The sequence below is a fragment of the Musca domestica genome, unplaced genomic scaffold (genome assembly GCF_030504385.1).
Source record: "Musca domestica strain aabys unplaced genomic scaffold, Musca_domestica.polishedcontigs.V.1.1 12, whole genome shotgun sequence".
NCBI lineage: Eukaryota > Metazoa > Arthropoda > Insecta > Diptera > Muscidae > Musca > Musca domestica.
In genome coordinates this window covers 8,836,346-8,851,239 of record NW_026712155.1, presented here as the reverse complement: position 1 = coordinate 8,851,239, position 14,894 = coordinate 8,836,346, and the positions used below count along the sequence as shown (strand labels likewise).

The window sequence follows — 14,894 nt, the reverse complement described above, 5'->3', positions numbered from 1 at the left end:
GCCGATGTAGGTGTGATTTTGTGAGAATTTTGTGATTTTATGTTTTGGTGTAATGCCAAGATTTGCATAACCAACATGAGAGGAAGGGAGAGTATGGCCTTAACTTCTCACCCATTTTTTATGCACACATAAACCATCATCCTGCAAGCTATTTAGGAGTAATTTTGTAGGCAAATATTTACAAAATATTGGCAATACATTAACTTGTGTTAAAAGAAAACAATGACACATTAACGCAAATAATTCAGCAAAAAACAAATTGCTGGTAATATTTCTATTTATTATAACCGTGTTAAAAGTAAACAGAAAAATATTTTTTTCTTTTTGATTTTTTGTTATAACAAACCAATTTTAACAGCTTATAAAATTTCACACAAACAAGTCATTGAGTTTGTGTACATCGCTTAAAGCATGTGATAAAATAAAATCAATAAAGTAAATCAAAAAATGTATAGATTATCTAAAAAGTATTAACATCTAATTTATTATTATTCTTTTCTTTCTTTTTCCAGGTATATCACACCCTCCAATGCCCCCCAGAATTCGGTGAACTCGGCTAGTCTAATGTACCCGGGTACATCGGGACAAATGTATCGCATGCATCCAACGGCCAACGCATTACACCACAATACTGGTGTGACAAACCATCCAAACCCCACAGCAGATATGACCGATGGCACAGAGGCTGCAGCTGCTGGCAGTTCGTCTTCGAATGGTTTTTCACAAAGGCTACGGGAATTGGCAGCCTCGGCTGGCCTAATGTCGCTGAAGACCAAAACCACAAACCTTAAGCCAGTCATAAAAACACGTGGCTCTCCCGGTCCTGAGTTCCCCAAGAAAGTAACATTTAGTGCTTTTGCCACAGTGCAAGTGGTGTGATGGGAACAAAAAAAGAGGGAGCCAATAAAAATTAGCACTTGTTTTATTCAAAATTAATTTACTTCTTTTATGGCAAAAGGCATATCATCGACTTGGGAGCTAAATGTTACTTATTCTCTCTCTAGGTAATATTTTGAATTTAAACAATATTTGTTCAATTAATTTGAGTTGTTTTCCCCAAATGTATTTTCCAGGGTTTTTTTTTTTGCTCTGCAGCTGTTCACCTGGTCCACTATGATATTTCTGTGTATATATGTGTGTGTTTTGTAGATGTATGGATTCTAAGATGAGGTCCACACTGCTTATCCAGCTGATTTGTTGCTATGTTTGTAGTCTTTATTATATAATTTTTTTAGAGTTAAGATTTCAAAAAAAAAAAAAAAGAACAACATGATATGTATTGTATGTATATAGTAATAGTATATAGTGTGTAGGTATCTGGAGTAATCAAAGTTAAATGCCTAAATCTAAAACATTTACCTAACAGTCAATGATTGGATTTATTTTGTTTGACGTTTGACATGGCATAAAAAATCGAAGTTTCTTCTTTTTACAAAAAATCAAATTCTTCGAATTCGAATTCAAACTTTCCATAATCATATAATTTAATCATTTGGCCAGCTGAAATAACAAAAAAGCAAATATTTCTCGTTTCGATCGGGAATGGAACATATTCTTCGTGGCCAAGCATTGTCACCTTAGCCTAAAAAATTTTTCAAAAAAAATTTGACAACTCATGCGTCTTCCTGTTTTTGTTTCTTTTGACATTTGGAAACAAAAGTATATTTAATAATTGACTAGAACAATGAAAATACCATTCTCATTATGCTGCCGGTTGTGTGTTATGCATTTTGATTTTCACAAACGTAAACAATTTGTCAACAGCTGATTGATCTGGGACAGGGTTGCCAATGAAATTTGTTATAGTGAGTATAATTTCTGCCAATTTTATGGGGATAATGCACCTATTGGGCCACTTAAAACCAATTAAGGCCATCGTCTTTTCTAGGATATTAAAGTAGAAGTACTCTTAAGACCCCCCTTTGAATCTGGAGAAGATAAAATTTCGCATAGAGACTTATAGTGCCTTAAAAACTTTATTGGAAAATCGTTTAAATATAGCCTTGCCTTCCCCTCAAACTGTGGACATCCGCGCCTATGGATTCCTAGTCGTAAGTTATTCCTGTCTTCGGAGACATAGTATGTAGAGATCCACACCTTCGGGCCTTTGTATTACAAAATAGACCACTTCGGAGCCTTAATATTGAGAAATCCATGCCTATAGATCCTTGGTATTAAAAAATAGACCAAGTCGGAGCCTTCCATGCCTATAGATCCTTAGTATTGAGAAATAGACCACTTCGGACCAGTAGTATTTAGAGATCCACTACTATAGATCCCAAGTGTTGAGAAATAGGCCACTTTCGAGAAATCCTCGCCTATAGATTCATAGTATTGAGAAATAGATCACTTCGGAGCCTCAGTATAGATCCTTAGTATTGAGAAGTAGACCACTTCTAGAGGTTCTTAGTATTGAGAAATAGACCACTTCGGAGCCTTCCACGTCTATAGATCCCTAGTATTGAGAAATAGACCCCTTCGGAGCCTTAGTATTGAGAAATCGGCACCTATCGATCCATAGTATTGAGAAATAGACCCCTTCGGAACCTTAGTATCGAGAAATCCCCATCAATTCGAGCAGACTCAGATTTAAAAACAATATCGAAACATTTTAGAGAGCTAAAATCGACTACTAAAGGTGATGGTACACGAGCAGCTTGGCATATTTATATTACACATATTTACTGACATACTAGAAGGAAATGTCAGAGCCGTATTAGAATCCTGCTGCCTTTATAATTTGTCATTAATATGCCAGTTATTATCCATGGTAGGATAATACAGGTAGATGCATCGACTGCAGCTAATTGGACAATGAACTGTCAAAACAATTTTGGAACAGAAAATCTTGAATGAAAAATTATTCAAATTTGTAAAAATTGTTGAAAAAAACATACGATTTATGTCGTATAAGAAAACATATACAAATCTACTTATATTTAAAAAAACGTTTTAAAATTTATCAATTATATATCAATGTTCCCAAGCGTTGATGCACCTACCTTTATTATTCTACCATGCATACTACAATGAAATGTCAGAGCCGCACTAGAATCCTACCGTCGTTTACCTTTATAATCTGACATTTAAAAAATGTCTATTTGACATTTGATTTGATACAATAACAGCTGTTTTTAGACTAATTCGCTCGCAGGAATGCCAGATTTATTGAATCTCTCTCTCTACATTTTTGCCAATGTCAAACTTCATACAAAATTACTCAAGTGATAGCTGATCATTACACTTTTTTCTCTAGAAAAAAATATATACAAATGCCAAACCTTTTTCACAACACATTTGGAAAATGGGGCCTTGCATTTAATGTGCCATGATCAATGTGGCCTTATACAGAAAAAATAAAATAATTTATATACAAACATAAAAATATAAATGAAAAAATTATGTAGTCTTTTCCAGAACGAACTGGGGTTTACTTGGCCATGGAATATCAACTCAGCCCAAGAAATCGAGTAACAATATATAGACTACTGCATCAACAACAATTTTTCATTAAATTGCAAATTATGCTTTGCAAAAAGAAATTGTAATCCAACCAAATAAAGGTGGGAATACATAAAGCGCTTATTTGGCTAGCTTAAGTCATCGTCTAGCTTCTTCGTAGAGGAACAAACGAGTTTTAGGTTGACTTAGTTCGATTTTGCCCCTAGGCTCCTGTTTTCATTTCCGAAAAAGCCAGCCAAATAAGCGCTTTATGTATTCCCACATCAAGGCTTATTTTCCTTGCTTATAATATTATTATTAATATTTTTAATTATTGTATTCTCCATACTTAAAAAAACACAACAACAACATGCTATGTCACTAAATAAAACTTATTTTAAAACTATATTTTTTATAATGTTAAAAAAATATTTCACTTGAAATAGTCTTTAGACTTAGACCTAGAAAGTCATGCTAAATTTTAGAAATTCTGTAATATTCTTTTTTCGTTGTTCTAATTCTGCAGTATTTATAAAAAAAATATACATTTTAGTCTATTCATGCTTTAATTTATACAAAAGTAAATTATTGAAAATGGATATTAATATATAAATGTAAACTAATGTTAGTTTAAACGAGAGTTTCAAAATCGAACTAATTAAAAAAAAGAAAAATAATATCAACATTTATTTGTGGGAGGTTCGGGGGAACTATTTCTACATTTTAAAGGTGAGAATACATAAAACGCTTTTTTGACTGACTTAAGATCGACTGACTCCTTCGGAAATGAAAAAAGAAGCGTAGAGCTAAAATCGAACTAAAGAAACCTAACACTCCTTTGTTCTTCTAAAAAAATCATATTTGTGTTTTATTTTCAAAATATTCTTTTCTCAAAAAGTTTTCCGACAAAATTTTAATTTTGTTTAAGGGTCATAAGGGTGGAAATACATAAAGCGCATATTTGGCTGGCTTCTTTGTAGACGAACAAAGGAGTTTTAGGTTGACTTAGTTCGATTTTGGCCCTAGGCTCCTTTGTTCATTTCCGAAGAAGCCAGCCAAATAAGCGCTTTATGTATTCCTACCTTAAATACCAAAAAAGTTGTGAACGTTTTTCATCTCCGAATCCCAACAGAAACATATTAAAAATTAATATATCTATAGAAAAACCAACTAACTAAAATTGTACACATAGTGTTCGCAAACAAAAATGAATGGTTATGAATAACGAACAAAACATATTTAAATGGAATTATCACAAATTCAAAATATATAGTCATTATTTACAATAAGCATTTATACTAGTTAAGTATCCCTGTATTCTTGAGTGTTTTATAGTAATTTGTATATGTACTTATATATATTTTTTTTATTATTGTAATATTTGATTGTGTTCTTGTAAATAAATCATTTCGTTTAAGTAAAATAAACTTAAATAAAAATAATAAAGGCGAAAAATTAAACCCAAAATTTGTTTTTTTTTTTTCAAGTTGAAAAAGCCTACCAATGGTACATTAATGTATTCTGAATATTGTCTTGAAAAAATAATTTCCTAAGGACCCTTAAAATACCATGACAATTTTCTTGAAAAATCTACATGTTGGGATCCTTAAGGTGCAAGTACATAAGAAGCTTAAAGTCATGGCTAAGCATATTAATGTCAAATTATAAAGGAAAACGAAGCCAGGATTTTAGTGCGGCTCTGTAATCCCTTTATGAAATGTCACAAAATATGCCTAGCCATGACTTCAAGCTTCTTATGTACTTACACCCTTAAGGTGTAACAAAGGGTCCTAGGGCCAAAATCGAACTAAGTCAACCTAAAGCTCCTTTGTTCGCCTACGAAGAAGCGCTTTATGTATTTCCACCCTTAAGGTGAGATCGCATGGCATATTTTGTAACACATGATAAAGGGATGTCAGAGCCACACTCGAATACTGCCGTCGTTTCCCTTTATAATTTGGCATTAATACCCCTAGCCATGATGCCAAGCTGCTCATGTACTCTCACCTGTAGAGTACATCGAATATACAGGGTAAATGCAACCAACTTCAGACTGCTGTCATTTCTCGACCACTCGTTCGACATTATTAAAATAAATAAATAAATCTTCTGTGTCTCGTACCATCGCTCGTTAGTTCGGCAGTAGCCGAAAAATGGCTCGTGAGCTGAACATATCGCAATATTCCATTCGGCGAATATTGAAAAATGAGCTCGGGGTAAAGTCATTGAAATTCCAAAAACTGCAAGAACTTGCATCGCAACAAAACAACAGAAAGAAAAGCAAGCGCTTCGCAGGGAATGGGCCAAAATACCACAGAGCAACATTCGGGCAGTGTGTGACGGTTTCATTGGCCGTTCGAAGGCAATAATTCGTGCCAAAGCTGACCAATTCGAACAAATCCAAACTTATTCTAAAATTTGATGCTATTTTTTGCTCTCATTCAATTAAATTTAAAAAAATGTAAAAATTATGGTGTTTGGCTTTGCTGTAGTTTTTTGTTATCTTAACATGTAGTCTTGAAAAGTTCACTACTATGCAGCTTCAATAGTCCAAGCCTATGCAGCCTTATATCCCTTTGAAAATAGTCCTGGAAAGTCCACGGCTATGCAGCCTTATATTCGTGAGAAAATAATCAAAAAGAGTCCCCACATTTGGATCCCTATATTCGCTTGAAAATGGTCTTAAAAAGTCCCCACCTTTGGAGCCCCATATTCGCTTGAAAATAGTCTTAAAAAGACCACGCCTATGCCGCCTTATATTCCCCTATAAAAAAACTTAAAAAGACCACGCCTATGCCGCCTTATATTCCCCTATAAAAAAACTTAAAAAGTCCACGCCTATATAGCCTTATATTCGCTTGAAAATAATCTTAAAAAGTCCCCTCCCCTTTGGAGCAATATACTCGCTTGAAAATAATCTTAAAAAGTCCCCACCTATGGAGGCCTATATTTGTCTGAAAATAGATATAGAATGTCAACGCCTATGCAGCCATATATTCGCTTGAAAATAGTCTTAAAAAGTCAACTCCTATACAATCTTATATTCGCTTGAAGATATTCTTAAAAAGTCCACTTCTATGCAGCCTTGTATTCGCATTAAAATAATCTTAAAAAGTCCCAACCTTTAGAGCCCTATATTCGCTTGAAAATAGTCTTAAGTCCCCACCTTTGGAGTCCTATATTCGCTTGAAAACAGTCCTGAAAAGTTCACGACTGTGCAGCCTTATCGCCTAAAAATAGTCTTAAAGTGTCCCCACTTTTGTAGCCCTATATTCGCTTGAAAATAGTTATTAAAATCTATGCCCAAGCAGCCTTATATTCCCTGCATTTCTACCTCAGACGCCATTGAGTAAAAAAGAAAGCAACTAGATCCCTGGTTCATTCAGTGAACACACACACATATTTGATTCGGCACAAATTAATCTTCTAGAACCCTAGTTTTAGAAGAATTGGCAATGAAGGAGTGAGAAATATATTCTTTTCTCCTTTTCACTGTTTTGATTTGTTTGTATCTTTTGTTTTGATTTTTATCTTTATCGCGTATTCCCGCTTTTGGTCTATGTTTCTCAGATTTACTCTACGGCGTTACGTACTCTACTCATTGGAGCTTTGTACTCTGGAACAAATTTTTCCGGAACCATTGAAAAATGGCCAGTGAATGGTAATTTCTATAAAACCCTAGTGTAATGCACAGAATCTCCTCAAAGAATACGATTTTCTTCTCAATAGGGTATGTGCTCCCCGCCTGTATGAGGTGACCAAAAATTACTTTCCCAGCTATCAGACATTTGAGCATCCCTTAAAACTCTTTGCTGTGGTGGATAGCAAAGGAACAAGGGCGCCCAGCTTAGGTAGCAATGCCAGTAGTCGTTCATCTAGTCTGTCTGTATTGGCTGACCCCCTGGCGGCACCAAGCACCTTGGATGCAGCCCTCGATCCATTGTCACAGTTTGCCAAACAGGAACAAGATGCCATCGATCCGTTGACACAAATGGCCTCGGAATATGTAAGGACTATTTTATTATAACCAAATGGTATAATAAATAAGATTCTTCATTGCAGGAATCCTTTAAGAAAGTCAAATCAAAGATACGTGACAAAGAACCTTTAGATGTACTGGAGGATAGTCTGAATTGGAATTCCAGGCGCCTGACAATACTTAACAAATTTACAACCTCTGAAAAATTGTCCATATCCACCAGTTTCTTGACAACATCTACTTCCTCACAATTGGGCACGGATACTAGTAAGTATTATACCAAATGGAACGATTTAAAGTTAAATATCCTTTGAATTTCAGTTAAAGTCCAAACAGTCGTCTCCGATAAAGTGAAATTCCGTTTGGAACAATTGGACGACTTTGAGGATGGTTCGGTGCGTCACATGATGGACTTAACCCAACAGGAATATATACAACGTATTGAGCAATTAAATCATGAATTGGTACAATCCTGGCACAACGATCAACGTGTTAAGGCGCTGAAAATTGCCATACAATGTTCGAAAATTTTGGCCGATACTTCGGTCTTATCATTTTATCCCAGTCAATTTGTTTTGATCACAGATATTTTGGATATATTTGGAAAGTTGGTATATGATCGACTTAAACAGAAATCGATTTCGGGACCGGAGTATGTTATGGAATATTTTCACCAGCCATTTTGATTTTTTTAATAGATTTATTGATACTCTTATTGCAGATCCATGCGTCAAGCCAATGCTGATAGTGCCCGAGATACATGCCAAAATTGGTTTTTCAAAATCGCCTCAATACGTGAACTTCTGCCAAGGCTCTATGTGGAAATGGCCATACTCAAATGTTATGAATTTTTAAATGAAAGGTAATTAAGAGGAGACATATTGGTATGATCTCTGCCATCTGTGACAGAACTGGAGGCAAAATTCCATTTTTTGTAGATGTGAAATGAATTGAACGTCATAAATCTTCTTTTCCACCATGAATCCGGTTTCCAAATACGGTCTTTTTTTAGAAATTTCCTTTTGTTATTGATCGAATTTTCCGAACAAATTCGTAGCCCTTAGGTAAAGTTAGAAATAATCTAGAGGACCCTCCCATCTTCTGTTCTGAATGTGAACTTTATGTTTTGAAAACCTTCAAAAACGGTTGTTGTCCTTACATCCATCCAATCAATAACACAAGAGAACTTATAATATTAGCCATATTTCCCATTTATCCCAATTCATTTATTTTCTCTCCCCTATAAACTAGCTACGACGATGCTTTACTGCGTTTAACCAAAGCTCTGCGTGGTATTGGAGATCCCCTCGTCGCCGTGTATGCCCGTTGTTATTTAGTGCGTACCGGAGTACTTTTGCAAACACCTAACAAGGCATATATTTATCAAAATTTCCGGGACTTCCTTTACATTTATCAAACGGTAAGTTGAGACCATTTGTATTTTCCCAATGTCCATTGGCTTTATTCAATTTACTTCTCTTGCAGATATTTAGCGGTTCAATACGTTCCGAATTGAATAGACAAAGGGTTGATATGTCAGCGTATTTGACTTTATATGGCCCAGCTTTGAATTTCATATTGGAAGCTTTGGTGCACAAAAATAGTCTCTACAATGAAGAGATTCTCAAAGAGGTTCAGAGCATAAAAAATAAGTAACTTGAAGTACTCAATTGATTTTCCATGGCATCTTCTAATCCAAGCATCTACTCTTTACAGTGGCACAATTCTAATGGCAATTCTACATGCATTTCAACCCGAATTCATTGCAGCCCATGCCTTTGAATTTGTCAACATTCTATCGGCCTCCACGGAGGGTATTTCCAAATCTCAACTCTTCAAGGCCTTGGGCACCAGTATGAGTACTTGTTCTCCTCTGTGTGAATCGAAGCAAACATTTTTGCTAGAGGTTTTCAAGACCATTAATACCTTTACCGATCCCAATGAATATATCATTAGTGTGGAATCCTGGGCTCAATATATTGCCACAAATATGCCGGTAAGATCAGAAATAAATTTCGTGTGGTGTAACATAAAGTTTTTTCTCCTTTTCCCCCTGTTTATAGATTGCAGAAGTAAATCGCTTCCTGGGGGAAATCCATAATCGCATATCCATCTCCAAGGCCGTATGCGAAAAACATCATCAGCAATTGAGAAATATCCTCGATAAAGTGCTGCAATATCAAAAGAACATTGAGCTGTTATTGGTGCAGGAACATTTCCTAAGTTATTTGGATTTATTTCAAAAGGAATCCCTCAAAGTTGAGGCCTGCAAACACATTTTGGATATTTACAAACGCAACGGCAATGAGTCCACCAATGATCCTGTTGTTATAAATGCCCTAATGTATATCGGCAAGATACTCAATGATTATGTGAAGTAAGTTATTCGAAAAACTCTTGCAATTCAAAAGCATAATATCCAAATGTATTCCAGTGCCCTAACCGTTGAAGATGAACGACGCCAGATATCGCATCTGATATGCAGTTTCATACGTAAAGTTCATTTCGGCACAGATTTTGAGAAACAACTAAGCTTCTATGTTGAGGCCAGGGGTACATTTTCCAATCTGGATAGTGTCTACAACACATTGGTACATTCCGTCAACAAATTGGCCATGGAAACGTGTCAAATTGTCAAATACAAACACAGCCGTAAGACGTTGAGTTTTGTCAAAGCCTGTGTGGCATTTTGTTTTATCACCATACCAAGTATTACCTCGATACAACAACAAATGGATTTATATCTATTGAGCGGACAGGTGGCATTGGTCAACAATTGTTTGGGCCAGGCAGATGCCTGCTTTGAGGAAGCTTTGAATTTGGTAGGCGATTTACAGAACACCATCGATATTGATGGTAAATCACGGACAATGGATGTGTATCTCATTTCATTTCTGAACAATATGCTGGCCACATTGGTACTCGTGCCCGATAGCCCAGATCAGGGTGTATTGTATTTGTTGCGTCTGCTGCTGGATGTTATACAAAAATACTCGTTTGCCCATGAAAGTGGTCCAGCGAATATCTACTTGAATGCCTTAGATATGCTGTATGTCCAGAGTTTGGAAACATTTCCATATCACATACCGGGTGGTAAGCTAATGGATTAATTAATATATATATTTTTATATATTTTTGATTATTCTACAGTTATCTCAAATGACGAATTGTATGGCCATGATCCCAAATTTTTGGGCGAAGTCAACAATCTTTGTGCATTTGTTGTTGAAGAAATCCTCCGATGTCTAAGCCAATTGGGAAGTATCCAACAGTATAAATTACAAGCCACATTGTCATTGGAACTTTTGGTACGCATTGTTCGCTATGCTGATTTATCAAAGGAGCAGATCTATCTTTTGGCTCTGAACCTGGGGCTATTGGCTTTGAAACATGAGTCGCACATGGAACCGAAATATATTGTAAGTTTGAAAGGGAAATATGGTTAAGATATTGAGTTGACGTTAACAGTGGATATAAAGAAAAAGGAAAACATAAAAGGGTCATATTAAAACTAATTTCCAGGGCCTACTGATATGAAAAAATAAGAACAATATATGTTGAGTTCGAAGTTCCAACGACCCAAAAGATCTTAAAATGCCATTTGCTCTGACTCTAATCCAATTTGAAAGCAAGACAGCATAATAGCCCTATAACTCCCGAAACTTGGTACATCGTAATATTATTACCAAACTTAGATCGAGTTCGGAGATTGGCAATATCGGTCCATTCCTTCTGGCACCTCCCCCACAAAATGTCAACATTTTCAAGGAAAATAATTTACCTTATAGCAACAAAAAGGGATCATCCAAATTTGTGGAAACTTTACAAAATCTTAACATTTTTATCAGTGCTAGGACAGGTGGGAAAGTGGGCAACACTCCCTCAAGTACCTCTCCCACAAAAGCTGAAAATTTGAAATAAAAAATGCTAAAATGATTCGAATTTCGCACATCTCAATGCTTTATTCAACAAAGATCTGGTGATGGGATATATCGGCCCACAACTTTTTCTACTTCCTCCACAAAGGGGCAAAATTTTGAATAACCAAAACACACATTAAATGCGAAGTATACAGGGTGAGATAAAAAATCTGCAACAAAGTCAAACGCCATAATTTTTAATTTTTTAATTTTATTGAATGAAAGCAAAAAATGTCGGAAATAGCATCAAATTTTAGATTAAGTTTAGATTTGTTCGAATTGGTCACCTTTGGCTCGAATTGTGGCCATCAAACGACCAATGAAAACGTCACACGCTGCATGAATGTTGCTCTGCGGTATTTTGGCCCATTGCCGCGAAGCGCTTGATTGAGGTGATCGACACTTTGGTATTTTTTAGTGCTAACCTTGCTTTCCAAAATACTTCAGACACAAAAGTCCAACGGATTGGTATCCGGAGATTTTGGTGGCCATTGTGCGCTGGAAATGAAGCGAGGAACCTAATTTTGTAACCATTATTGAGTGGCGCGTGTTGAGTCCTGTTGGAATGTCAAAGGTCTAAGGTCAAAATGTTTGCGTGGCTTAGAAATGACAGCAGTCTGAAGTTAGTTGCAGTTTTTTAATCTCACCCTGTACATCCGATTAAAAGTTCGCACATACCAATATTTTGGCTAACACAAGAACTGGTTTGAAAATGGGAGATATCAGACCACGTCATCTAGTATCTCCCCCCACAAAGGGGTCGAAATTTTGAATAACCGAAACGCTCATGAAATGTGAAATAAGCATTCAATTCTTTTCAAATTTCACACATCGCGATGTTCCTACCAACACAAGATCTAGTGTGAAGAAGGGATATATGGGCCCATTCCTTATAAGACCTTCTTAAAAAAAGGGGGTTAAAATGTTGAATAATCGAAACGCTCATAAGTGCACCGATACCGATATTTATACCAATACAAGATCTGGTGTGAAAAAGGGATATATGGGCCCATTCCTTATGGGGCCTTTCTAACAAAGGGTTCAACACTTCGAAAAGCCAAAACACACATAAAATGTGAAATAAGCATCCGATTCTTATCCAAATTCGCACATCCTAATGTTATTGCTAACACAAGATCTGGTTTGAAAAAGGGATATATCGGCCAGCTCCACCTGGTACCTTCCTCAAAATTGTTAAATTTTTGAGTAACCAAATCTCTCATAAAATGAAAAATAAGCATCAGATTCTCTTCCAATTTCGCACATCCCTATATTTCTTCCAACACAAGATCTGGTGTGAAAATTATAGACACCTTCTGCTACCTCCCTAACAAAGGATCACAATTTTCAATACTTATACTTCTCATAACTTGTGAAACCAGCGATTCTTTTCCCAACTTGGAATATCTAAATATTTCTCTTAGACAGAGGTGTGTTGTAAATGTGGAATTGATTGGACAACTCCTTCTAGTAACTCGACATAAGAGCCTAACATTTTTTATTAACAATTATTGCTAAAAATTAAATTAAATGTTAGATTTAATACATTTGAAAAATGGAAGCAATTTAGGTTCACAAAAAAACACAATTCCTTAAATTAATATTTTTATATGTCTTGCAGATGCGTGTCCTGAAATCTCTGGAAGATTATCAAAAAATACTGCAAAACATATATCCATCACAGGCCTCATATTTGCAGCAAATTCTCGTACGCCTACAATCGAAGCAGTGAAGAGTGTAGAACACTCGCAGTTTTGAAACAAACAAAAAATTGACTCAAAATATGACAACCAATAAATTTTATTAGCATAAGTTTTTAGTATTAAGGACTTTTATTTTATGTATGAATGTAGTCAAGTCAAGTAATACCAAGTATTTATGAATGAAATATAGTCACACATTATAACACCACAACTGAGAAGAGTTGATTGTTATTGCGTCAAAACTTATTGGACTAATTTGGCTTCAACTTCATTAATGAATGAAAATAAAATATTGACCGGGCCAGAAAAAAAAAACTACCAGGCAAAATTTCGGTTTTTTCTAAGTTTTTTTTATTGGAAAAGAATTGTCGTTTGTTGTTTTTTTTTTTATTTATTTAAATATATTCTTATGATCAAAGTGTGATACGCTGCTGTAATTATATGCTCGTATTATTTTATTTTCAATTTATGTTCTGTTTTTTGTTTGTTTTGTCGTTATGAGAATTATGAAGTTGAAATGTTCTCTCTGTGTGTGTAGGTGTTTGTCTGTTGTATGAATGCGAGTTGTTGTGGTTGTTGTTGAAGTGAAGTGTAAAAGTAAATATTTATAATTTGTGTACGGATTTTTGTTATTTTCATATTAATTATAATTAATATACACTACCATGTTTTCTGTTCATCATTGTTTGTAACTATAGGTATTTTGTTTTTTTTTTTATAAACTCTTCACTACACAAAAGCTTAATGTAATAAATCAATGCAAAACAAAAGAGAGTTATTTTGTAGGGGATTCTGCGTGTGTAGCTTTGTTATCGCTTTTTGGTGTGTATGTGTCTGGTATGTGTGTTTTAAATGAAATTATATTAGATCTATATAGAGAACACAGTCAAGGTTGTTTTCCTTCCAAGAAAAAAATGGAATAACATTTCAAATGTCCCCAAGGAAATTCACACAGAGACACAACTACAGAGACGTCAAATTAATGCATAGACAAAGAATGCTCTCTCTGAGAATTTTCAAATTGAGTGCGCGCGGCTCCTATTTAGAATGCCAATAAGGTGAAAATCTTAGACTATTTAAAGAAAACAAAACAAAAGACCATACACTAAGGAATATATTGACGAAGGGATTAGAAACAGCAGATGTCGTCTGATCTGCCCTGGATAACAAGACAAAATTAGTATTATATGGTCTATTCATTCATTAGTCTATGAAAATACTACATCTACTTATTTTTAGCAGGAACATGGTAGAAGAATACAAGCATAGACAAATTAAGGTATAGACTAAAAAGTTTTAAAATTTACCCTTTCCGGCAGATGTCACTATTGTTGATCTTGGGCCAATCAAGTCACTCAGGGCTAGTGAAGTCACACGACTTCGAAAACAATTTATTCATTTTTCTGCTATTTAAGTTCTATATTTTTATATTTCACGTCATATTTGGATGATGTAAAAATAAACAAAGTCACTGTTTCGTTTTTAATTGATAAATAATAAAGAATCATAAAAATATTCAATATTTTGTATTTTGAGAGAATTGAGTGAATAGACTTTTGCTCTCTCACAGCATGAACGACATCTATTGAAGCACTTTTTTCGAAGATAACAGATGAGACAACTTTTTAGTCTATACCTTAATTTGTCTATGATACAAGGGACAAAAACTGTCAAACCGATTTTGAAATTGAAAATGTTCAATGAAAAATTATTCAAATTTGTAAAAATTTGGCGTCGTATAGGAAAACATATACAAATCTACTTATTTTTGAAGAAACATTTAAACGTTTTTGATTCAGGCGATGATTCATCTACCTGTATTCTTCTACCATAAGCAGGAAACTACATGTT

General features: G+C 34.9%; 2 protein-coding genes across 3 annotated transcripts in view; both read left to right on the top strand.

Annotated features, from left to right (window-relative positions):
- The window catches only part of LOC101894093 (uncharacterized), a 151,529-nt gene extending 150,233 nt beyond the window's left edge, over nt 1–1,296 (top strand). The window contains exons 2-3 of one of the 2 annotated variants that reach the window (XM_011293306.3): nt 513–1,004; nt 1,074–1,296. In XM_011293306.3, the coding sequence (XP_011291608.2) occupies nt 513–879 (367 nt within the window). In that variant the 3' untranslated portion in view covers nt 880–1,004; nt 1,074–1,296. The remainder of the gene's footprint in view (nt 1–512; nt 1,005–1,073) is intronic. The other variant, XM_059118194.1, reaches the window with a different exon arrangement.
- A 5,619-nt stretch (nt 1,297–6,915) lies between these two features.
- Nucleotides 6,916–13,759, top strand: LOC131800645 (VPS35 endosomal protein sorting factor-like). Its single transcript, XM_059118192.1, has 12 exons — nt 6,916–7,102; nt 7,171–7,447; nt 7,504–7,687; nt 7,742–8,072; nt 8,142–8,282; nt 8,672–8,840; nt 8,906–9,072; nt 9,137–9,416; nt 9,484–9,797; nt 9,855–10,513; nt 10,571–10,839; nt 12,962–13,759. The coding sequence occupies exons 1-12, from the start codon at nt 7,089–7,091 to the stop codon at nt 13,070–13,072; spliced, it is 2,916 nt and encodes a 971-aa protein (XP_058974175.1). The 5' UTR covers nt 6,916–7,088; the 3' UTR covers nt 13,073–13,759.
- Nucleotides 13,760–14,894: the final 1,135 nt, after the last annotated feature.